Below are 25,588 nucleotides of genomic sequence, written 5' to 3'. Positions count from 1 at the left end.
GTACTATCGAACAAAAAAGTGCACTGCAGTTTTAGGTGTGGTAAAAGAAAAAAGTTCAAATATGTTATCTGTTCTAAGAATAAAGAAACAGTAACATTTTAACCAAAGTCAAAGGATATGCTGGTGGGTGTTCTTAACTTACTTTTCCCATTCTGCATACATGCTATTTACCATGAAGTTTGTTTTGCTATCACATGTAGTGAGCTGGCAGAGGCAAATACCAGATGTTTGTGTACTTGATACATCACAAAATTGACCTACTTCAGAAGGGATATCACATGTTCTTACCATATACTCCTTTGTCCAGGAGAAGTAAAAATTCATCCACTGCATTTCGCATCTCGGACTCAGTAAGATCCAGCAAAGAAACAACTTTGAAATCCAGCTGTCTTAGCAAATTGGTCAATTCATAGACATCGACCATCGGAGCTTTGAGTTGGGGGTGATTCCAGTAGCTCATATTTCCTATTAACAGAGCTACCTTGTCTGTTGCTGCAAAGAAAAAGGAAAAAAAAACCACCATCACATTTATATATTCCATGGGTTCAATACCTTTAAATTTAATTTCTTCCGAAGTGAAAATAGTATACAATCTCACTTCAGGCATAATATTTTATGTGATTTTAAAAGTCATCCTACATCAATAATACAGCTCAACCCTCTTCTCATCCAAAAAAACATTTCAGCATGGTTTGACAGTCAACATATCTGAACTGTGATGCATCTCAGACTGGATAATCTGTCAAGAAATGAGTCACTTAGGCTATCTCCCATTTCTTTCATTTCTCTGAAAGCATAGACAATTACTGAATTCCCCCATGCAAGAAGAAATTTAATAAACATGAAAAGTCTTACGGCAGGTTGCCAAAGCTACAGCCAGTATACTTTCCCCGAAACCTCAAAATTTTTTATGCTTATCAAAAAGCAAACAAAAAACCACCACACACAAAAGACCACTTTCAAATCTCCATCTCCCATGTCCCGTCTCTATAAAACACGGTATGTTTAGGTGGAAACTTTTACAGGTCAGCAGCAAAAGTCTTTTTTTCTGTCTGTTAAGGTTTCTTTTTACTGTTGCTCTGGTTAAAAACAATTATACAGAGATATGATAAATTTACAAAATGCGGAGGGAAGTCTACTGATATTCTCATAGTCTGAGATATGTTCGTTTTGATTTTAATAAAGTCTGAAGTAATTCTGTCATAAGTAAACAAAGCAGCAATGAAAGGGTAAAAAAAAAAGTCACATTAACAGAAATGCTTTAGAGACCACTAGCCTGATTTTTATAAAAAATTTGCACAGTTAAGTTACAGAAAGGCATTTATTCAAATCAACGCATTTCCTCCCTGGTTTGTTACTTCTCCTCTCCAACAGGAATTATTGTCCCACAGCTCTGGTGGCAAATGAGATCACGTGAATGCCCCAAACCCGCTTCAGAGTCAGTAACCCCACACAGCTAGATCCAGAAGAGAATCTCTGTCTATAGCCTCAATGTCTAACATTTCACCTCCTTCAAACAAGATGTTTTCAACATTTTTTCAGCTGGAAAACCTCCAGGGTCTTGAACAGTGTGAACTATTTTAAACAGCACTGACTGAGTGACAGTGGCATACTGTCATTGAAAAACACTTTTAAAAGTACAAGCTTTCTAATTAATTTAGAAAATATGAACCAGGACTGGGGAGCAGATACACTCCTTCTCACACTGATGAACCTGAAAGAGTGGTAAAATTTTGACAGAGGCCAGCAGGCTTTCCACCTGGTTTAGCATCAACAAGACAACATGCATGACCACAGTCAAGTCTACCATGCAAATTTAAGAATGTGATTAAAAAACCCCAGCAACTGTTCTTCATAACACACATATGCTATCCATCTATCTTTATAAGCTTCAGCTCAGGATCAAAGTATCCACCCACTGTGCATAGGAAGAGCTGAGCTTGCAGGGACAGCATACCCTTAGCAGACAGACTACCATTCCTTTTTATCACACCATCCTAATAGCACTATCTCCAACTGTCAAAGTATTCAAAGTAATTGAGTAACACACTGGCTAAAGTCATGGCCAGAGGAATTTGAAACAGTAAACTGAAACAGATGAGAAGTTGTAGATGCTCCACCGGGTCACTAAAAATACTGGTGCCCTCACCATAGTTTACTACTGAAAGGGCATGCAAGCATTATAAAGGACTATAAAAATACACAGAAGTCTCCCTCCCTGCAGCTATTTACATGCACTACAGTTATTTCACTAGCAGTGGCAGAAGCAGCAATATTCAGAAGCAGCAAAATCTATTTCCTAGATAGGAAATATATATGTTCATTATAGCTACAAACCTACTTACCAACAGGTCTGTCATTTGATTGTTCCTGTAGGTCTGCTTGAAATAGATTAAAAGAGCAGATCATCAGTAATTACAGTCATAGTTGGCCATGTCAGAAAATGAACTGCATGTTCCATACAGCCATAGGCTATTGGTACTACTTTACCTAATATGTTACTAGTTTAAGACAAAAAAGTACTCTTTTTTTTGTTGTTTTGATGGGGTTTTGGGGTGTTGTTTTGCTGCTGTTTACCTGATTTCCTTCACCCTCTTCCAGCAAACATAGCCTAATAGGATATGAATAGCTAGTTCTATAAATTAAGAAATAATAGATACTTACAGTATAATTTTGAATCTTACAAACTGCACACCAGCATTTTCAGTAACAACAGTTTATCCCCTCCAAATGAAATGCAGATATGAAAGATGGGGGATGCTTAGCAGGGATGACCATCTGTACGTGAAAATTCTTTTATTTTGTAATTCACAGAGGGATGGTAGAGCCAATGCTGTGCCGAGAGCAACAGGTAAGTGATATGCCAAAGTGGTACACTTTGAATAACGTTACATATCGCGACAGTACCACTTCAGTGACTAAAACTAAGTGTTGGCAAAAGTAAACATATCTTTGATGTCTAACCCAGGAAATTATATGTCCTTTGTGATTTGAGATTTTGGGAACACTGTATCAGGGATAATCCCTTATGGAGCACTACTCCAGATCTACATTTCTATAATAAACATCAAACTGGCTTCAAATCACATTAGCTCACTTGAACATGAATGTAAGAAATATACCATTTCCCCATATCATTGGTGACAGCCAGACACCTTACATCTTTTTCACCTTAATCATCTGGAAAAGCATCAACATACTAAAACTTAGAATCCAAAGAAGCCACAAACAAGAAAGCAAAAGATAATTCCTTCTGTATTTGTGTAAGTATACATGCAGTATAAAAGACCAGCTTTGTGTGATTTTACAAAGATAATAACAACCCTATGATGCATTATATTCTTCAAGTTAATTTATTGGAACCAGAAAGCTGTGCTGCTCTTAACACAATATCTGCCCCTATTAAATCACCAGTTATAAAAACATCCAAATAATGTAAACTATATATTGTAACCCAGCTAGGCTTCAGTGATTTGTAATGTAAAATGAAGATGCAAAATTAAAGTTTTTCAAAACTTATCACTTACCTGGTTTTTGAAGATCACTTAGATCTTCTGTGAAGAAATACACCAATAAAATCATAGTTTAAACAAGAAGCAAAAAAATAAATTTTTATTAATAAAAATATAATTAAGTGTCATGCCATTATTAATAGAAGCCGAATATTAGAAAACAAACTACCTTTCTAAAATACTTCTGGCTTTGCATTTCTGTAAAGCTAACCTTTCATATGTTTATTCCACACACAGAGAAGAGAAAATCCTACATCAATATACTAAGCTATGCTAGACACAGCATTATAATATAGTCGATCTCAAAACAAAGGGAGAAACACATACTATGTCTCAATCCCACAGGCATGCAAGCAGCTTAAATGAATAAGGAACAAGGTATTAGAGTCACCCATTTGAAAAATAGATGTTTGAAGGACTGCTGAAAAAGCAATATCCTGAGCGAGAAGTATTACTTTGTAAAGCCATGTGTATTCAGAAAGATTTCAGATACAATTTTCAAACATTCTAAGCTACCACAGGTTTCACCTATTTATTCTGAGAACACTGGAAACCATGGAAAAGAAAAATAGTTTATCTGAAGCATAAGAGGTCTCTTGGAGCAGGCCTGCTCCATGCAGTGGAGCCCTAGGCAGACCTCTTAAGCCACAAAAGCAGGCTCATATATCCGCATGGGAGACTGCAGTGACCTGAGGTGATACTACTGTACATGTTAATGTAGCTTCACAGCAGAATGATGTTGCATCCAAGCAAACTGTACTTTGGGTGTAGACCCCCACAGACAATACAGTGGTTACCTTCTGCTTCAAAGGATAGTTGACTTACAGGTAACTAGGAGGCTTCTGCATAGCACTCTGTCACGTAACGCAGACACCCCCAAGCCAGAAAAGATGTGAAGGCTCAAACTGATGATTGGCCTCAGAAGCTATGCCATGGAAGTGGCTGACGCCAAAATGTCTGTCACTTGTATGTTCCAGTGAGTGACAGTACACAATCCCCTCACAGCGTTAAACCTTTAACAAAAGGGCTAAAGGGGAACATCAGCTCTGGTTAAACTTCGAACAAGAAATGCTGCAGAGTGGTTTAATTCCAGGAAAATTTTACGATTCTGTGAAAAAGCAGGGTAGAGAACCATTTACTGTACTTCGCAAATGCATTTGTTTTTTTCATTACTGGTAGGTAAGCTGGCGGGGGTGGTGGCTGCTGTAAGCAGCCTTACATCTTTATATGTGACCCCCTGCAATGTAAATATTACAGACTTTGAGATGCTCAGTAATCAAGGGATGGCATCAACATTAAAGGTCACAATACACTTCTTCCTCCCCATTGCAGCAATGCAAAGGGGAACAGAAATCATCCTAATAAGGTTGCTGGAAACACCGCTTGCAGACACAGAGCTGACAGTGGAGCTAGCTTTATCCAGCTCTGTAAGGTCACGCAGGTTCCTAAACATCTTCAGCTTTTCTTGCAAGTATGTTGCCTCCCAAGCCCAGCCAAAGAAATCTCAAGATCTTCACATTTCACTAGAAACTCTAAGCACAACAAGACACAAACATAGTGCAAAAATCAAACGACTTTGAATACTACAGAAGAAGAAAGTAGCTTGCTTTTTCTCCCATGTGCTCTAGATCACAGTATCAAGGCAAAGAAGAAGCACATGCAAAAGGAACATTGCATCACACATCAGCATTTTAAAACAGACTGAAGCTGTTAACCCACACATGCTTTTCAGCAACACACTCAACAGTCTGTCATCCCCATCATTAATTTTTAAAAATTGATTCACAGCTAAAGATTTACTTTACCTTCTGCGCACTCCACTGCCATAGCTTTCCTTCCTTGTGTTTTAAGGGGGCAGGGGAGAAAATTGGAAGAGAATTGCTCTCAGTGATGAGAGTTAGCACACAAAGTGGAAGACAAAGGTCACTTCCAAGCTTCTCTGCAATCTGGCTCATTTTATAGCAGTATAAATCAGCATTGACCACAACACTATACAGTAATTATTACTAGAACTCAGAAGTACTAAACTAGAATATTTCTTAGGATAGGAAAGAACTTTCCATATGAATTATGCAATAGTATTCCCACATAGATCTGGAAGCTACACAAACAGATCTTCTCTTTAGTTTACTGCAAACACATGCACACACACTAAACCACGTTACATTAATTTATTCTGCTTGCTATGAATAATCTCACCTGTCCTGATTGCTGAAGGGCTCAGTGTAACACAGTTCATATCACCAACAAGGGTTAAACTGGTTTTCAGTTGTCAAAAAACATAAAGAAATGAGCTTGCAATCTGCTGACAAGCCGTGTACATGCTAGCAATGCCAAAGAGTGGTAGCACTTCTATGCTAGTTACCATAAAAACCCAAAGCACTTTCTAGCTTATAAAGCTCTAAAATTCCATTTGTTGCAAACAAGCACAGCTATTTTAACAAATGGATACACTAAAAATACAGAAGGCATGTGCTTGGCTTTATACTGAAAGCTTCAAAAATAAATTCTAATGACAGGGAAGAAATTGATAAATCAGTTGATCTATATCAAACAGAAAAACTCCTTACCTATAACAACTTCTATCTTCTTGCTGTCTTGATCTTCCCGGTCATTGAATACGTGACACCAATATGTCCCTTGATGCTCCACATCCACATAAGTTACCTATGCAAGCATCATCACAGTCATTCCACCAGACCCCAGAAGAGTAGCTGTACCAGTTTCATTTAAGCCCACATGCAAGAAAGAATAAAAACAAAAAGCAAAGCCTAACCAAATCCAAAAGCTGCTGATACCCTCATTCTTCAGTAAGCTGGACAGCATGTATGTTTGTGGAATGATTGCTGGAGGTGACTTATTGATACGTTTCCCCACCCCCACCCCCCTTAACGGGAGGTAAACCTCCAAGGTGGAATGCAGTGGATATGGAAGGAATCTGTTCCATAATAATTCCCTAAGCAACATAACCTGCAACCTTAGATGTTAGCAACACCAAGGGAGCTTGGCGTGCTGACCCTAAGAGAAGCAACATGGAGGGTGGAGCAGAGTGGAGACACCGCAGCCAGCCTCTGTGATATCATCGCAGGGACAGGGAGCTGCAACGATAGGAACAAGAACGGTAGGTCCCTGCATTGAAGCCACTGAAGCAAGGAGGTGAAATAATGAGGGTTCTGTCGACCTGCTGCCCTACTTCTGATTTATATCATAAGTGCCCCGTTCTGGAGTACTGACACAAAAAATCATGTCCTCTGGGTGAATTTTGTTCATTATAATCTCATTATCATACCAAAACACACCTCCATCCCAAAAGCTACCTGCCTCCAAGGTGCAACCACCCCTCACGGAGCATGCGCTCTGAATTTTCTCTAGCATGTACCTTTAAAAGTAAAGTGAGGAGATTTTACACCAATCATAATAACGGTATGTATGACTAGAGTCACTCAAGCTCCACCTAAAAATAAGAAAATAGTATAAAAGGGCTTAAGAGAGGAGGAATGCTAGGGAAGATACCATCATAGACAAGTCAGGAGGACATCGCTGGCTTCTGGGATCAGTCGACAGGCTGAACCTCTCTTTCCCCCCATAGGGACACCTACTGGGTAAGATTCGAACCCTCGGTTATATCGAGTGCTTCCCCAGGAAACTTAGAAACCTCTATAGAGTTTTTCCATAATTTAGTGTGCTTGTAGTCGACTGTATTATTATTTGCACATGCTTTGCAGACAGTGTATTTATCACTGGCAATCCACAAGAACCTGTACTCCTGTTGCTTTAATAAACTGTACTGTTCATTAATCTATCCGTGATAGTTCGTTGAACGCAACCAAACTCCATAAGTCTGTCCATTCTAGTTTGTTGAACGCAACTAAATGGAAAGTACAGTGTGCTATTAGTGCATCCGTAATTGTGGCAGTTCAATATATTGAACATGAGGGGACTTACAGTGCTGCATTGGGCATCACTCAGAATCTAAGCCTAGCGGCCCCCAACCCCTCTGATATCTGAGAATAAGCTGGAATGCAAGGGGGTTTATTTTCTGCCAAACCTCTTCACTCTTTAACACGACAATGTTCTAGAAATGCTTTCAAGAACTGAAGAATACAAATCCACCTCACAGGCTTGAGATGCATTAAGCACTGAATGCAACAGCTCGTACAAATCAGAGTGCTTTGCAGTGCAAGATAGAAAGAGAAGCTTTCACTTTTACTGATATTTAATCTTTGTTACGTCAATACGTCACACCAATCCAAAATACGCTATAGCCTTACATCCCACCACCTGAAACGTGTTCAGGATCAAAATTATGTACCCCAGAGCCTCAGAACAGTATAGGCAAGTGAGTAACAGAAGAGGAGAACAACTTCTAGTGAGCGCTTCCATAAGAGGTTATCAAGGCTATGAAGAAGTTATTTTCTTCAAGGAAGCTCTATGTGATAAGTGAAACACATCAGTCCCCCAAGGCTGGCACTTTGCAGTAACTTACCATGTAGACATTTTTGCTCCCATTTGCCAAGGGAAATCCATTTCTGAACCACTGGTAATGAGGAATCGGGTTTCCAACAGCTCCGCATTCTAGTACCAAAGCATCCCCCACCGTCAGATTTTGTGGCTGAGGCTGAATACAAATGCGCAACTTGTTTTCAGGCGAACCAATTAAGCTCCCTTAAAAAAAAAAGGAATAAAAAAGAAAAGAAAGGATGAGACAATCTAACTGCGTATAGATAATAAGAATTGACGACACATGGCTGCATCTTCGTGTAACTATAACAGACTTTTAATAGCAATGAAGTTACCTGTCCTTTAAGAGTATGCTAAAAATGAGTAACAACGGCTTTCCAGTTCTTCAGTTGAAAAGTAAAAAGGAATGCACATTAAATATACCTCAGAAGTAAAAAAAAACCCAAACGACTCTTTGCATTATTTACTCCTGCCTGTAGGATTATAAAGGCTGCAGAGAAAGGAGCAAGTACAAAGAAGACTGGCTACCGAAGGACAGACTGAGGATCCAACTTGCATGCAAGTGTGTACACAGGAATAAGAATTTAAAACTTAAAATCTGTTAGTTTTAGCATATCCCTGTTCTTCTCATTCTAAACTGAGCATCAAACCTTATGGTAAATATACCAAAAAAGCTCAAAGCTAAAAATGCTTAACAAACACCAGCTGCTGACATGTCCCCATATAGAAATGTCTTTGGCAAAGACCTTTTCAGAAAACCCTAAATGCATTAAATACTTGTCCAGCTGATGTAAGTTTCTATATATGATAAAATTTATTGAAACAAAACGTTGAAATTAATTTTTAAAACATCCACTACACATACCAGAGTCCTCCACTGAAAAGGTTTCTGATCTCTGCGTACTGAACAGTTCGATTAACTGACACATACTACAGCAAGCCCAGACCTACTTGTAAAGGTCACACCAGTGATCTTTTATCTCAGCTGCAAGGTCACTCATCTTTACTTTTAGGCTACGTATGTAGACACGTGTTTTGTCATCAGAGCTATTCATGACTGACAATTAGGGGGTGAAGACATTTTCTTTTACATAGTAAAATAAAGGGAGACAATGATATATATATCTCTGTTCTACTAGTGTCTGAGCTTCTTGGCGCATTATAAACTTGTACTTCAGAGATTTTACAAACAGGTGTTTCATATTTATGATCAATGTTGACTAGCATTTTTAAAAGAAAGCTGTATTTCCTAATGCAGACTTGATACTGGTAAAAAGACTGACAGATGCCTGAGCAAATATTCTGTTCTATGACCACTGCTGTATGCCATTTCAAATACAGAGACCCTGGCTTACTGTGTTCTCTGTCAACTTCTATAATGGTGTTGGTTTGTTGGTTTTTATTTTTTCTTACAAAAAGCTTTGTTTTCTGTAAGTTTTATCATAGAAAAGATTTTTATGTGTCAAAATAAACTTTACTCCATTTCACTCAGCTGTTTACAGAACCTTCTCTCCCCCTCCCTCCCTCTCAATGTCCCAGTTTGATATCAGGATCTTTCAACAAAATGTAAAGAACTGAATTCCCTTTAGGGCAGGAAGACAGAAGCAAGATAAGAAGGAAAGGAACTGCTGTTGTAGCCAAATTAGACAGGATTAGCTTTTAAGACAAGGACCACAGAAGTTACAGATAGTGAAAGAGAACATAAGATTGAAAGATAACATGGTTTCTGTCTCCAGTGGGACCCCTTACCTGCCATCTCATTTACATGCCCTTGTTGGTACAGCCTGTTGTACCATTCACAAAATACACTAATTAGCCTGTACCAGTATCTTTCAGAATTGTGTCTGGCTGCCTCACTCATCACAAGTTCACAAGACAGCTGTGAAAGACAGCTTTTACAGAATGGAGAATGGTCGAGCTCTCATCAAACAGAAAGCAATGAAAAGAGAGGAGGAAAAAAGTATCTGAAAAAAGAAAGCAACAAAGGGAAAAAGGAAAAGGAAAAAAAGACAGTCAGCAACTGAAATAGAAGATTTCATACCTAGTCAACATTTGCAGAAATGGTACTGTCAGTGTCATGTAGTTCAACTGAAACACCAGTAATCCCAGGCCAAATGTTACAGAAGATGGAGAGCATTTATTCAGTGCAAGCACTACATAGCCCTTTAAGGTTTCTTTGTAAGGACCCTAAGAGGGAAAGTCACAGGAAAGAGCAATCCATCCTGCCCCTCATCCTTCTACCCATCACCAAGATCTAAACATGCTAAAATTCACTTCCATTATGGTTCCTGTTTGGCCAAGAGTCATGGAACATAAAGCAAGGCTCTAGGCTGTGGATACCTGCTGCCCTTTAGTCACCAAAACTTTTGCCACAAGTGTAAAACAATATACTGCTGTTTTTCTCAATTTTTTCTTAAAAGTAGTCATTACAAGGTGATTAATCTTGGCTTCCTGGTGCAATCAGCAAGATCTAAAACTGCAGGTTTCTAACTGAATAGAACCTGAAATAGGAGCAAAGGAAAAGCAGAAGAAATAATTGCTTAGATAAGCAACCAAGAGTATGTTCGAGATCAAGATGTAAAAAGGTCATCTCAAATGACATCGCAATAGCTTTTGATCTTTTACTGGAAGGTCGGTTCTCTCTATCTCTTTTCCTGACATGAATAATTTTTATATGTGGGATGCAAGTGGAAAACACCTTTGACTTGTGACATAAGACAAAATAAGTACTCTTCGCAGTCTGAAGGCAGTGCAGTTGATTTCTATCTCACTCATCTTTGGGCCAATAGCAAGCAAGTCCAAGCTATTTAATTAGAAAGTTTATAAATGGTAGACTTAGTGCATGAGTCAATGCCTATTTAATGCAACTGACTATTCTGTAAAAAAAAAAAAAACAAAACCAAAACACAACAACAAAACCAAAATGAAAAAACCTACACACACCAGAAAACAAAAAGACACCACTCCAGCAACCTCAGGAAACTGGAAATAAATGCATAGTAATAATATACTAGATCCAAGAAATAAATTTGCAAGATTTTCTTTATGTTCTAGTAACAAATTCCAGTACTAGCTGGATACTGTTGAGAAGACAGCTATTTAATCTTACTTGCTTTCTGCTATCATTCCATTCTTCTCACGCTTCTGCCACTTCCATACTTTCATCATGTATGCAGCAGATGGAGATTAACCCATCACTGAAGCAGAGGTATCTTCAAGCCAGTGCCATACATTCATATGGGCTTACATTGGTACAGTTGAATTACTATGGCTTTTCTTACGCAGGTAACACACATTTGACTGTTAGCTGGTCATTTATAAAATCCATGAAGATGCAATTCACACCAAAAAGACTCAGTTTAACTCATGTGTTTCTTCCTCTCATAGGTTTATTTCAGTAAATTATTGGCATGTCGTCTTCACTGCTATGTGAGTTGATTATATGAAGTTGAAAAGATTGCATTAGCAAACATATTCTGCAACATACATATCCATGGAGCACCAGCTTGTCTTTTCCCCAGATGTTCTGGCAAAGAATGAACGTGCTGGGCTTTGACCAATTTATCTTTCCTGGTACATGTCTAAGATTGTGATAGCGTATTATGATCTGAAAAAGTGACTGGAAGGGAGATCTATCACTTCGCTCCCTGCCAAACCTTATTCCAGACCTCAGTCCTGTTTCCTCAGAGTGCAGTTAACCCTCTTTCCATTCCACAGGTTTTCTAACGTGTCCAGGCCTCCTGCATGCATGTGCTCTTCTGTAGTTTACTGTTCTGACCTTCTAGGTAAGGTAGGACTTCTTTCTAGGAAGGCAGAGAACCTCATTAGATTCTCCTTTACCCAAGTACCTCTCTTCTCAGACTGCCAGCACACAGATAAAGGGGAAACAAACAGTCCTGACTATTAGGCCAGAGCCCATGGGGCAGACATTCAGAATAGACTTTGCGTGTCCAGTCACTAGCAAGTTACAAGAGATAAACAGGTAAACAACAAGAGAGTTAAAGAACTGCTTTTTTGGTCCAAGAACCCTCTAAGAATTAAAAGGATCTGAGACTGTGTATGTCCTCCATCTATCTATTCTTAACCACCACTGTGGAACTTCATTTCTCCTCTGTTTTTGTGACCAGCACAAGAGCCCAATGACTGGATACCACATTTTTCATCAGCCCTCTTTCATATCTGTGCAAGACAAAGACAACAACAGGGACCCAAGTTCCTCTAACAAGTGGGAAGACAGACTTTCAGAAGACAATGTTTTTGCCACTCACCATGAGATGTACCCTGGAGATCACAAACTTCAAGTCGTGCCCACCGACTGAACACAAAGGAAGATTCACTGTTCACTCGACAGATGTAAAAGCCAGAATCGTTTACATTCACCGGATTCAAAACCAGCTCTGGAGAATTACCATGGGGAACCTGAATTACAGGTGAACCAAGAAATATTTAAATTTAGATTGATTTAATCTAAGCCAGGATCAAACATTAGAATATTTATTTCAATGTGCATAACACCAGCCTCAACTCCCTCATTTACTTGAAACTTTCGGATTAAAAAGTCTTGTTCTATGTATTTAGTAGCTCAGAGACAGGCTTTCTTCCAAGAATAATTCATATGCCTCTATTTACGACAATTCTGAGCTTTTAAGCCAGTTGAAAAGCTCTTCCTGAAATTAATAATTTTTACCTTTTTCCACAAATAACTTGGAATAATTTCTTAAGCACTACTCCAACCAGCATGTGTATTACATTCAGCTCTAGTCTTAAGATATATTCAACTATGACCAGGAAATTGTAGTATTCTTTCACAGAAAAATAATTTTTTGCTGCATCTATATTTTAACTGCAATGAACAGGAAATTACTGTAATCATATTTTTTAAGCCACGTTTTGGATGATCTAGATAAACTTTTAGAAAGGTATAGGAAATGAGTTAAAAATTTCAGTCCTAACAGCAATTAAAATACCATAAACTTACTGCATTTTTAAAAATAGTACTTACAATAAAATAACATTAAGAAAAAAGTGCATTCATCTTCTAGAAACATAACCAGGACCAGAAATATGGGTGTTAAGTGCTGCCATTCAAATTCCAGAGATACCAGCTCACATGCATTCCAGTATTTTACTGGAGAAGCCTATGGCACCACTGAATTCAGGCCTTCAACTGTTCATTCTCAGGAAACCAGTTTCCATCTGTCCAACCCGACAGTGATTGGCATTTGTTCCACTGTGGCAGTTTCTCAGTGGCCTGTGTTAAACTTCTTGGTAGGATGAGAGACAACTAAACTTACAGTTTCCTTACTGTTACATTCCAAGATTAGCCTCCAAGGATTAAGTCATCTGAATATAAGGAACCACCTTATTGTTTTAGCACATTGATAGGGTCACCATGCAGCATTTCTTAAACCCCTATTTTTATTAGTATACATAGCAAGCTTCTCTCACTGTAAATAAGAGTAACAGTCTTAAAAAAAAATCATCCAAAATCATTACCTATTATTTTCAGCATTTAAAACACCTATATTCTGTATCAACTACTACCTCTTTTTCCTGCTTGAACCACTGGTAATGCACAAATGGGTGTCCTGTTGCCCAACAACATAGCTTGACGACCTGACCAGAGAGCACTGCTTGAGAATCTGGCTGTACAACAATCTTTATACCTTTAAAAAAGAATTTACACATAGGAAAGTTATTAAGAAATACAACCACAATTTAAATTTGCATTTAAATTGTCCTTTGAGCAAAGAAAGTTTCTGTCATTAAATGTACTTGAAAATAATTTGTTTGTACTGTATATACGCACAGTTCCAATTAGTTATATGACTTTAAGACATTCAAAATTGTCTTCCATTACACAAAATCCATGCTCAAATTGATCAGTACTCTACAGAGTTTATCGAAGATTCAAGGTAGATCATTCAGACATTTTAATTTTTGGATACTTCAATCCCTCTTGCTCTCTTCTCACTAAAGCAAATAATACTTCCAATGGCATCACAGAACCCTTCTAGGAAAGGTATTCCCAGTTTTAAGTGTTTGCTCATTCCCAACAATTTCTTTGAGCTGTTAATCTTCAGCTTAAGATCAGGCACAGCCTGAGGGATGGATCAAAACACTAAGAGTCAACTACAACATAGCGCGTTTTTCTACTATTCCTCATGCAACCTTATTAGCTGAAACATTGGTTTCAGCTTTATGCCTTCGACTCCTGTAGAACGCAGGGCCAGGGTTTTCTTTTCCCAATATGCAAGGTAAAACTTTCCATGTCAAATTTTAACTGCCAGGAAATAGCACGTGTGAAATTCTGACACCAGTCTGATATGATCCAGTTATTTTCTTAACCTAGACCATTCCAGAGATCTTGTTACAGCATGACCCCAAAAACAGATCCACTGGTATAACCAAGGTCATCAGAAGAAGAGCAGGGGGAGAAGTCAACTGCAAAACAGAAAGTTTAACCTCACATTGCTGTCAAAAAATACATGGACCTATGACCAAGGTGTTCAGCAACACTGAGCTGATAAGCCATCAAAAAAATCATTAGTTTAAAGCATTATTTGCTATGGATGGTAAAATGCATTTAACCACCCCGTGGGACCACAAGCAATACTACACATTAATGACTAGTTGTTACAATACTAGTGTTGTGGGTTAACCCCAGTGGGCAGATAAGCACCACACAGTCCCTTACCCCAGTGAGATGGGGGAAGAGGGAAAGTAAGAATAAAAACAAGAAAACTTGGAGGTCAAAATAAAACTAACAAACAATAATAATAATTGTTTAATAAGTGAAGGATAAGTGGAAGAATAGGGAAGAAAACAAAACAAGTGATGCAAAGGCAATCACTCACCACGTCCTGTCAGTAGACTGATCGATGTCCAGCCAGTTCCTAAGCAAAAGATGACTAGGCCCTCCAAAACTCCTTCTCTTCCCTTTCATTGCTGAGCATGATGTTACATGGTAGGGAATATCTCTTTGGTTAGTTTGGGTCATCTGTCCAATTGTGACCCCTCCCAGCCTATTGCACACTCCTAATTATTCACTGGGGTGGCAGAGTGAGAAACAGAGAAGGCTTTGATGCTGTGCAAACACCGTTCAGCAAAAGCTAGAACATTGGTGTGTTATCAATACTGATTTGGTCAAAAATCTAAAACACAGCACCATATGAGCTGCTATGGAGAAAATTAATTCTATCCTAGCTATGGCCAGTACAACTAGTTACAGAAAAAGCACAGAAATAGTGAACGGTACAGAGGCACTTCATCACCTTTTCAATACTCTCAGAAATGAACAATCAGATTCAGAACAGTCATACATACTAAAAATTTTTTTTTTTTTTTTTTTTTAGAGTCAGTCTAATTTCCCTGTTTTGGGAGAACGTAGTTTCTTCTTTACAGCTTAATGAAAACACATTGCAGAAGCTGAAAGTGTAGTCTGGTACAGAAGCAGTAGTCCAGATTGCTGGGGGAATAATCTTACAGAACAGTATCGAGTAAACCAGACACTGTGTAAAAAAAGTAGCTGCAAAGAGATCACAAATATCCCGGTACAAGAATCAAGATTATCATTTGCTACAAGCTACCTTATTACACTCTGCCAGGAGTTTTCTTTTTGTCTGCTTTCCCCCCCGCCTCATGAATAACAGTTTAGCCGCACATCAGAACTTTTTGCTAACAGAGAATGTTTGAGGAAAGAAACCATAAGAATTTGATCAATGGGCTGGAACCTGAGCAGAAACCCATGTGGCCAACAGACTGAAACAGAGATACACGACATTTGGAAATCACATAATCTTTGTCTAGCAGGGAAGTGAGCTATATTAACTTCCTCCACACACAGTCTTATTCTGAAATAGTTGATCACACAGGCAGCTACTCCAAACGAGCTACAGGACTTGAAAATTCCCTACCTTTCTTTCTCTAAAATAACTTCCCTTTATACCCTAGCCCTGAATATCACTACCTCAGTTCCTCATTTAAGACTTCCTCTGCTGTTTTTCATAGTTAAGGGGAGTGTGTTAAGTACAGTTTTCGAGCATCACAATCACCTAACATTAACCAAGACAAACATGAATTATATTATTTCAATTTAAAGGACAGAAAAATTAAAAAGACTTGCTCTTTCCAAAGACTTCCACTTTTTTTTTTTTTAAATCTCTCCTGATTTGCATCACTAACATCTCTTAAGACAGTAGTTGAGAAAAACAAATTCTCTGAAGATTAGTATTTTGCACTCCTTGGAAACATTACAAACAAGTTCTAAGAAATCTGATTCATAATTTCTTCACAGTTCCATTTATTTTCCTGCGATTCATTCAACACTACACAGCTACTTCCTGCAAGCATCACAGAATTTAATGGTTCAAAAAGAAAACCTTCTAGCTCAATTTTCTGAATGATTACAAAAATACACAAATACTTCTTCAATTTTCCTTCCAAAAAGGAAAGTTTTACCACTGAGGATGGCAAACTGACATTTATGGTTACCAGACTTTGAAACACGCAGTGCAAATAAAGTACTTATAATCTTAACTATAATCCAACTGTCACGTTCTTAGCTTACACACTGGTAAACATTTTCAGTCATTTCTGGAAACTCGGCCTCAATTACTCACATTCAGATTGAAGTGCCTAAACTGCTGCAGTAAGAGACCTGCCTGGAGAGGCAAAACACCTCTTTGCTCTTGTTTCAATCGCCACAAGTCAGTGAGGTTGCACAAGGACTAGACTGTAATACCACAAATTGCTTATTAAGCCTTTTTTCCTTCTTAGCCTGGGAGAAAGCTCTTTGCATTTCATTCATTTCCAGCAAGTTCACAACATGACAAAATAAAAAAAGGGAAGAAAAGAGATAGAGAGATGACGCAAGGAACAAGATGCCTAGGCTTTCTCACGACCAAAAAGGAGAAGTTTTAAAGTCATTATTACTATTATTATTACTACTATTTTGTGTCTTTATAGGAAGATGATCTTTCATGGAGTTAATCCAATGTGACAGGCAAGTCTCTAAACTCTGAGATACAAACAAGGTCTGGAACTTGATTCTCGGAGTCCATGATTCTCCGAGAGATCCTTTATATTGCTGCAAACAAAGCAACGTCCCAACTTGTAACAATAGATCTCTGCCATAAAGGTCCTGAAGTAGTATCACTGCCAAAACAGACCACTAAGCAGCATCAGAACCGTACACCCATTAACCAGTACACTCACAGGCTCACAAAGGTTTGTGTCTTTTTAACTACATCAACTAAGCTGATAGAAAACAGTCTAACAAACCAGGATGACAGCTATAGAGGTCTTACATTAAACAATCCAATTCCTAAAGGAACTTGAGCAACACTTAAGCTCTTTTTGGTGTATGAGAACAAATGGGCAGTTAGGAATTTGTACTTTGACTTCAAGTATCAACCACCCCTGAACATTTAAATAAACTCACTGCAAATATCAAGGCCTACCACTTCTTTTTAAATAGTTTAAAATTCTTTTTGACTTAAACTTTCTTCAAATACTCTTCACTTTGGTTTCTCTTGGTTCCAGTTTCTCAGTCTCTATGAAGCTACCCAGTCCTCCTTAGAGGATGCTGAAACCTTTCTATCACAGATCATACTGTTCTGCAAGAGACTCATTTATAACAAGACCACCTCTGCAGTTCCAAGGGGTCTTGACAAAAGTCTACTTATTGGCTTGTTCTGCTCAATACAAGGATATATAAGCTATCTATCCAGTTCCCTAATCGATACCACTATCTCACAATTCTGCTATGTAGCAAGCTCCTGTTTTACCCAGGATTTAGTCTTCATTACATATTTCAAAATGTAACCTGACTGACAGCCAGCCACACACAAATGCTCAATTCAACAGTGGTGATACTCGAGATGATCGGAGATCAAGCAAGCACAACACTTTGGCTCAGTGCAGGCACTCTGCAGCACAAATGTGAACCAGGACCATTCTTGTTTTCAATACTCCCCAAGTAACCACCATATGGAGAACAATAAAAAGGAACAAGCATTCATAGTGCAGGACAGCATACTACTGCCTATGCCTCCACCTCAACTCTTGCTCCTATAAGCGCAATCCACTCACACTGATATAACACCAATTCCCCTCTCCTCGCCAAGCCTACAGTGGTATACTTCAGCTATCGCATAACTCAATCACACGTCATTCAACACAACGTGGTCCTCCTAGTACAGTAAGAAGCAGCAGCCTTAACTAGATGAAACGGCTGCAAAGCATTACTGCAGTTTACTTGAAAAATTCCAAGGTTGTCCTAACAATGGTTCTCAGCCCATGGTTTCTTTTTTCACACTGTCCAAACAATAGGTATGGACAATGAAACAATAGTTTCCACAGTATGGAAAGAAGCTTGCTAGTCTCATTTCCACTTCCCGCTCTGAAGAGAAGCTTTTGTAACTTCCTAGTAGGCTGAATTTCACATCCTGAAGGAGGAGAACATAAAAAAGGGCCCTGGTTTTGTACTATAGCAAGAAGCACTTGGTCTACATGGTCTTACGCATGCATTCCCTTTGCACTGCCCCACTTCCTAGACTTTTCGTGAAGCAGCAAGCTGAACGTGTTGGTAGAAAATCATCTAGTTCTATCCTAAGTCAGTCTGTTTTTCTGTCCAGTTAGCAAGTTGGACTGCATCCAATATGGACCACAACTGGCACTAATTGGACCCTTCCCCTTCAATTAGGGTAAGCTATGAAATGTAGTTAATGAAACCTGTAGCCTGAACAGGTGGCTGGCAACACTACTTGTCTTTCTAACTCAACCATTTCAGTTCTATAAGCATCTCCCAAAGGCATAGCTTGATAGAGAATCCAAATCAGCAGAGGGAATGACAGCACCTGTCATATCCATGCAGCCAAGTCCAAGTCTACAACAATACTGCATTAAGCCTGCTTATCTACTGGGCTTACTTTGAATCTCCAAATCACATGAGCCAATTACTATGGTAATCATCATATGAATACCAATTACTAGAATTCAAACACTAAAGATGTTTTTACTTATTGAAGAAAATGAATACTTCAGTGTTCCCAGTGTAAAACACACAGGTGCAGTGAAAGCACAAACCAGAACTGACCTGAATGGCTGAGACACTGGAGAGCCTCTGTATGCTCCAGGGCCTGCAAGAACTCCACAAGCTCCACCACAGTGCAACCGCGATCTCCCAGTAGTTTCAGGAGACTCCAGCTGGGACTTCCTTCTGGCTCCAGCACTTTGAGGGAACACTGTTCTAAATCCAGAGGGCTACAAAATAATATAAGACATGGCATAGACCTTAGTACTCTTTCCTCAGAAAGGAGCAGAGTTAAAAATCACTTGTCAGCAAACAGATCAAAACAAAAAAAATAGAGATGGGAAATTCCTAGCTGATTTGGACATATTTGCAGTATTTTCTTCAAGTTTCAAGATTTCTGAGGTTATACAGTGACACCTCCACAGAAAGAAAGTGGTAAGAGTGACTTGCATGCTAGAAAACAAGAGATGCTTGTACCTAACAATTCTGACCAAATGTATTAAGAAATCCTCTAATTTTTACTTTTTAAAGTGTCAGCAGAAAAACAAGTACAGCATCTTTCATTTTCGTGTTCCTAATTCAGAAGCAGTAAAGAGTGAGTCAGAATCTAACTTGAAAGTCCAGGAAGACTTTGATTTTCAGAGTAGTTGTTAAAACAAGTGACTGCTGCAGCTTAACTGATACACACACCTACTGCTACAGTGCAGTTAACTGCTCCAGTAAGTTCATCTCAAGGTATAAACATGCATAGTTTTAAATTTTGGTGTTAAGTCTTCATGCACTTTCAATCACAGCAGATTAAAATAACACAGATAATAAGGAAATGAATACAGCTATGGAAAGGGAACACAAGTTGATGTATTCCCACTAAAAAGATTCATCGGTGTTTCTTTCATTAAATCACAGTGCCATGCAAACCTGGAGGCAAGATATTTTCGCTTATCATGTAGACTTTCGTAGTATTTTACTGGGTGATACAGAGAGACAAACGTAGCAATAGGCCCTACAGAGGGGTCACACTGTAGCCCTCAGGTTCTGTTTCCCTATATTAATACAGTCATAATAGAGAAAAGACACATCTTCATAACATACATTCAGCGCTGCACTTGAAATGCCTCATTTTTTTGAGATATTACCCTCTAAACAAAATCTTGAAAAGCCACAGGAAGTAAAATGATCAGGAAGCGATCTAGAGAATGTGACCTAGGAAGAAAGAGTTGAAGAAAATGAATGTGTTTACCCTAATATAGGCAAGAGGAGCTACAGGGAATAGCCAACAAACATTTTCTGTGTTCCCTGTCTAGGGCAAGCAGTTGGTTGCATCCACACTGAGGAGAGTCAGGTGAGGTACAAGGGGATGCTTTCCAATCACAAAGGTGGCAGAGCAAAAAACCACACTGCTTGCACCCTGTTACTTCTCCGCTGGAAGCCCTCATGCGAGACTAAGCAAACATCTCCTAGAGGTGGGCTACACGTCCTCAATCCTACCTGCCCCAGCTTCGGTTAGGGGATGCTCCCTTCCTTTGTATGAATGAGGTATGGGTTCGCGGAAAGGGACGGTACAGCCACCACAGGCTGGGCAACTCAGGCAGAGGCAACAACGAAACAACTGCAGCATTCAGCTGCTGTTCTTCGCTCGAGTACAAACTTATAGAGGAGCTGGCAAGCAAAGACGAACCCACACCTGCTTCACCCTCGCTGCCCCTCCGCTGACTTCGAGACCGATACCACTCGTCGGCCGCGTCGCTCACGATCCCGTGTGCTCTCAGCAACGGGCGCGCTAGAGCGCGGCCTCACAGGGAAGAAGGCTCCGGGAGGGACCCTGGGGCCGGCGCCTCCCCAGCCCCCGACCCCGCGGCGGCACCACGGCCTTAGCCTTCGCTCTGCTGAGACGCCCCGCCGCTCCGCCCGGGGCTGCGCCACCTGAGCCCCGCGGCTTCCCCGCCGCAGCAGCCGGCCCCCACCAGCCCCCCCACCCCGGCCGAGGCTCCCGCCGAAGCCCCCTCTCGCCGCCCCCCCCCCCCGCTCCGCGCAGCCCAGGGCCGCGGGCCGCCCCCCAGCCTCCCGTGCCGGCTGCCGCGCTCCCCGCCCGCTCCTGCAGGCCGCCCTCACCTCAGCCGGACCCTGCCCCGGCTCCCCGCTCGCTGCGCCAGGTCCCGCCAGCCCTTGCCGGGCGCTGCCCGGTCCAGCAGCTCGCTGAGCCTCCGGAGCAGCGGCTCCGCCAGGCGGCTGAGGGGCAGGGACCCCAGCGTGCTCCGCACCGGCTCCGACATAGCCACCCTCCTGCCGCCCCAGCGACTGGGAGCCACGGCCCGCCCGGGGCGGTGCTCCGGCCCGGAAGGACGCGCCAAGCGCAGCCGCACAGGGCGGCGCGGAACGGTGCGGCGGGCCTCGCCTCAGGCGCGGCGGAGCTGCTGCCCTCGCGCGCGGGCGCGACTTCGCGCCCTTCCCTGAGGGGACCCGCGGCCATGTCCGTGCCTGGGAGGCCTATGGCCCTTCGGAAGGGGAAGGTCTTCCCCCGGCTCGGGAGTGCGCGCTCTGGCGCTGCTGACCGCGTGAGGGAACCGGTCGGGGTTTTGTTTTACCCGTTTTGAAATGGGAGAGTTTGAGCGTCTGACTTTTTGAGGCAGAGACCTGCTGCCAGCGCGGGCGTCTGGCGCTGAGAAGGCCAGACGTGGCTGGAGAGCGGGGAGCAGCTCTCCTGTGAGAGGGAGAGTAGTCTGGCAGGCGGTTAAACCGGGCAAAAATCGCACAACGCTGGGGACAGGGGTCTCGCTTTGAGGAGAAGCAGCTTTAGCTAACTGCAGCTGACACAGCCATGGACTCTTCTCTGTGACACATATTTTCCCCACAGTCTCATGTCAGTTCCCAGGCAAGCAGGTGCCCAGCTTAAGGGGTCAGGCATCTTATGTGTCTTTTAGCAAGGCAGAGGAGGTACTGCTCGGGAAGAGTCTCCAAGGAGAGATGTTTCTTTGAATGCTCTCCATCACTGTTAATGTACAGAAGAGCATGGCCATGATCTAAGGGGAATTCCCATCTCTCTGGAATTACAGCTCGCTCAAAGTGGACTGAAAGTGCCTTAGAAAGTAATTTTACTAACATTTTTAATCACTGATCCAATCATTCAAATGTGGCTGCCTGTATTTCTGAAGTATTTTTTCATGTGACTGCAAACTTGCCACCCCTTCCCAGCAAGCAAGCTGGAAGTCAGGTGGCTGCAGTAGCACAGCATTGAGACCAAACTATGAGCATTGCTGTTCAGTAGAGTGTTGTCTCATGTGTTGTATTGCAATAGTCAAAACAGGCTTTACACATCTGCCTGCAGAGCAGATGACAGCACAGTATCTCTCCGGACATCTGTGGGTCCAGAATCTCTGAAAAACAAGCCATTTAGTTAGACTTAACTTGAAGAAATTGCATTGAGTGGCTTTTTCCTGTATCATTAACCAATAGGTTATTTCTCCTAATTTAGGTGCAAAACCAATCTGCATGGCAAAATGGATACAGGTAAGACAGTGACTTTGACTTCCTGATGATATGTAGTTATCCACAGCTGTGTATGATTTAACTTAGAGAATCAGGCAGGTGCCTTTCACTCACCTCAGCCTATGGTCTGTGCTTGTTGGGTGTCTTCCTACAATGTCAAGCAGTTAAATTACCTGAGGTTGAGTAAGGTTTTAAATCCTGGTCTCTCATTTCTTTGGGGATTATTTTGACTATTAGGCTATTATATAAAACGTAGACATCCCTGCTGCTATTCCTGAATGAGGGTGGTTGTATATTTATTGCTGGACACACCAGTTTCCTATTTGGGTCTAGATAATGCTGGGAGCAAGAAGTATTTAGCACGGTAGTATCTCATAACCATTTTTAGCTGTGCTTTCAGCAAAATGCTCAAGAAAAAAATTGGCACAAAACCTGCTTTTCAGCCTTTTCTAGATCCCTTGAGCTCAGAGCAGTTTGTGCAATTCATTCAAGTTCCTCCTGTGTGAGACTTGGCTTCTTGGGTAATAGGAGTGGGAATACTTTCTTACTTCAGGATTCACTTATTGGCCTTTGAGGAATGTGAATTGTTAGGTGAATTTTTTATGTATTGATTGTTAAAAGTTCACTATCCACCTTTGGTGTCCTCAGCCTACTTTTTAGGGATTGCAGATTTTCTCATGTTCAGCAGAACTTTTGTGTGCTTAACTTCAAGCAAGTAAGAAATTCCCAATGCGCCTAGCAAAGCAGTTAAGCATGCTTAAGCATGTGCTTTAAAAAAACAACCCAGTGCTTTATTATGAAAAGCTAAGGCCAACACTTCCTCTCTCAAGGCCATGAGGAAATTCCCTTGGACTTCTATGGAAGTAGGATGTACCCTGTCATCACTGCCAACGCTCGCGCTCTCTCCCACTCGCTCTGGCTGAGGTGTTCCCAGGAAGAGCCATCTGCTGCATGTAACGAAATAGTCTCTCTTAAAAGTCAAACTGTTCTGTGATCAGACTTGCTATGCTAAGGTCACACTAGCAAAACAACACTGAAGCTTTCAGCTAGCTTCTCAGCTCTGAAACAACATGCGTAAATTAAATGTCTTTTGTCTTGTAACACAGAGTAAAACCACAGGCCTGGCCCACTTCTAGAAGTTAAGGAAAGAGCACGCAAGGGTAAGTGCACGTTTATGATTTGAGAAGTCAAATTGTTTATACTTTTTAAACTACTTCTGCACTTTTTTCTCCTGTGTGCAAATAGAATGTGTATCATAAAAGATAAATACACAAAGAAGAGCAAGTTATTTTATTCTTAAGGCACTACATGGAGTGATTTATACTGTTATTGAACAGGAAATATGATTTGTTATTTGCTTCTGCTGAAGTATAGTCATTTTTGCTCATCTTGATTTTTTTTTTTTTTAAACATGTAGCATTTAGAATTCTGCTAAATGTTTCTGAAATTACACTCTGGTACTCTTTCCACCGAGTTTCAGCAAGACAAACAAAATTACAAAAATCATACGAAAGCTAGCTTTCTTCTCTAAAGAATGTGTAAGTGATACTAGGTATCCTGAAATATGCATTTTATTCTTTCTAAATATATATTGCATGGCCTAATACTCATTAGGTAAAAATTTCCTCCGTTCCTGACAAAAAATCTGGTCACTTGGTAGCATGTAGATGATTATCAGGCTGCATGAATTGCTCACGCCAACAGTGTCAGATGCTTGACAAATGTTAAAAATAGATTAAGACAGATCAGTGTTAAGAGTTGCGCTGTGATTGTTTAATTACTCTATATTCATGTCTTTGTTAGAGATACAGAGAACCAGTCATTTATTCTTCTTACATTTAGCCAATGAATTATGTGGTGTTTTCTTTATACCATGGTGCTGCTTACAATGAGTAGTACACTAATAATAAAAGTTGTCAAAAAGCCTCAGATGTCAGAAGTTGAAGAAACACAATATATCACAGAATATTTGGCAAGGACATATTTTCCAGACATCTGCTTTTTGAACAGCCAAAACTTCACTGATGTTTTGCTTGTCCAAACTTTGTTAATACAATAGATATATGATAATTGGTTTAGATAACACAGTATTTTGCTAGTTTGATTTCTGACATTACACGCTCTTTGACAGGAATGCTGCTCTAAATGTTTGATTTGGTTGCAGTGTCTTGAAGGATTTATAGAAGAATAATATGGTTATAGTTATTGTTTGTGTTCCAGCATTAGGGATTCCAGACAGAGCTGAGTCAGGCAGAACTACTGAGAGATACAGAAAAAAATAGCAAATGCAGTCTTTATAAATCCTTGCGTGCATGGGTTCTCACTACTCTTACCCCATCAAACGTTAGACTCTATAGTAATCAAACTGCTGTATAAATACTTACTATAGCCCTATCATGAATAGAGTTCACAAAGTTATAATTGAATTCTAGAATTCCAGTTTCTGTTGTCTTGGAGGTTTTAACTTTTACAAGGTAACAACATTTAAGAATGTAGGCATGGTCACAACACTTTTAGAAAATGTTTTTATGTCTGTCTGGCACAATCGTTTTGGAAAGCTTGTATAGGCTAGGAGTGGAGGAAAGCAGATTGGAAATTTCATGTGGCATTTGATTCCGTCAGTATTTATGGATGCACGGGAGAAAAAATATTCACAGAAGCATGCCAATATTGATGAAACTTTTAAAGGAAAATTTTTAGTAAAAGCTTTGATTTCTGTTAAAGGAAAAAAGAACATGAAAAGAAGCATTTAAATATGGCAAAACATGGACGGCAACCTTTTTGCAAAAAACAGTTGTATGTTTCCAATTGTAATTATAAATATATTGTTTGTATTTCCATACAGGGAATATAATAGCTCTTTTAAGAAGTCTACATTGCTATGTAATGTTTGTGTTTATTGCATAACAGGAAAAGTCTATGTTTTGTTTTGTTTTGGAAGAATAAAATTGCTAAACTTACGGAATTTGCTACAAAATAGAAAATCTGTGTTGAGAGATGCCCTGGGTGAGGAAGTGAAAAAATGTGTGTATTCCCAAACGCAAAACAGTTGGGAGGCTGGGAACAGGGAGTGGATGGAATTACGGCTATTGAT

The 25,588-nt window shown here is 40.2% G+C and overlaps 2 protein-coding genes across 8 annotated transcripts in view; one reads left to right on the top strand and one right to left on the bottom strand.

Moving 5' to 3' along the window:
• MALT1 (MALT1 paracaspase) overlaps positions 1-21,327 on the bottom strand; it is a 39,921-nt gene extending 18,594 nt beyond the window's left edge. The window contains exons 1-10 of one of the 7 annotated variants that reach the window (XM_052778912.1): positions 21,121-21,327; positions 19,072-19,238; positions 13,518-13,639; positions 12,242-12,392; positions 7,999-8,177; positions 6,083-6,179; positions 5,318-5,350; positions 3,528-3,554; positions 2,346-2,381; positions 289-492 (exon numbers count right to left, since the gene is read on the bottom strand). In XM_052778912.1, the coding sequence (XP_052634872.1) occupies positions 289-492; positions 2,346-2,381; positions 3,528-3,554; positions 5,318-5,350; positions 6,083-6,179; positions 7,999-8,177; positions 12,242-12,392; positions 13,518-13,639; positions 19,072-19,238; positions 21,121-21,281 (1,177 nt within the window). In that variant the 5' untranslated portion in view covers positions 21,282-21,327. The remainder of the gene's footprint in view (positions 1-288; positions 493-2,345; positions 2,382-3,527; positions 3,555-5,317; positions 5,351-6,082; positions 6,180-7,998; positions 8,178-12,241; positions 12,393-13,517; positions 13,640-19,071; positions 19,239-21,120) is intronic. The other 6 variants (XM_052778913.1, XM_052778914.1, XM_052778915.1 and 3 more) reach the window with 6 other exon arrangements.
• A 2,259-nt stretch (positions 21,328-23,586) lies between these two features.
• ALPK2 (alpha kinase 2) overlaps positions 23,587-25,588 on the top strand; it is a 51,863-nt gene continuing 49,861 nt past the window's right edge. The window contains exon 1 of the mRNA XM_052778715.1: positions 23,587-23,654. The gene's annotated coding sequence lies outside the window, so the exon portion shown is untranslated. The remainder of the gene's footprint in view (positions 23,655-25,588) is intronic.

Source organism: Harpia harpyja, chromosome Z (genome assembly GCF_026419915.1).
Source record: "Harpia harpyja isolate bHarHar1 chromosome Z, bHarHar1 primary haplotype, whole genome shotgun sequence".
In the NCBI taxonomy this organism is placed as follows: domain Eukaryota; kingdom Metazoa; phylum Chordata; class Aves; order Accipitriformes; family Accipitridae; genus Harpia; species Harpia harpyja.
This window is presented reverse-complemented; position numbering and strand designations above follow the sequence as displayed.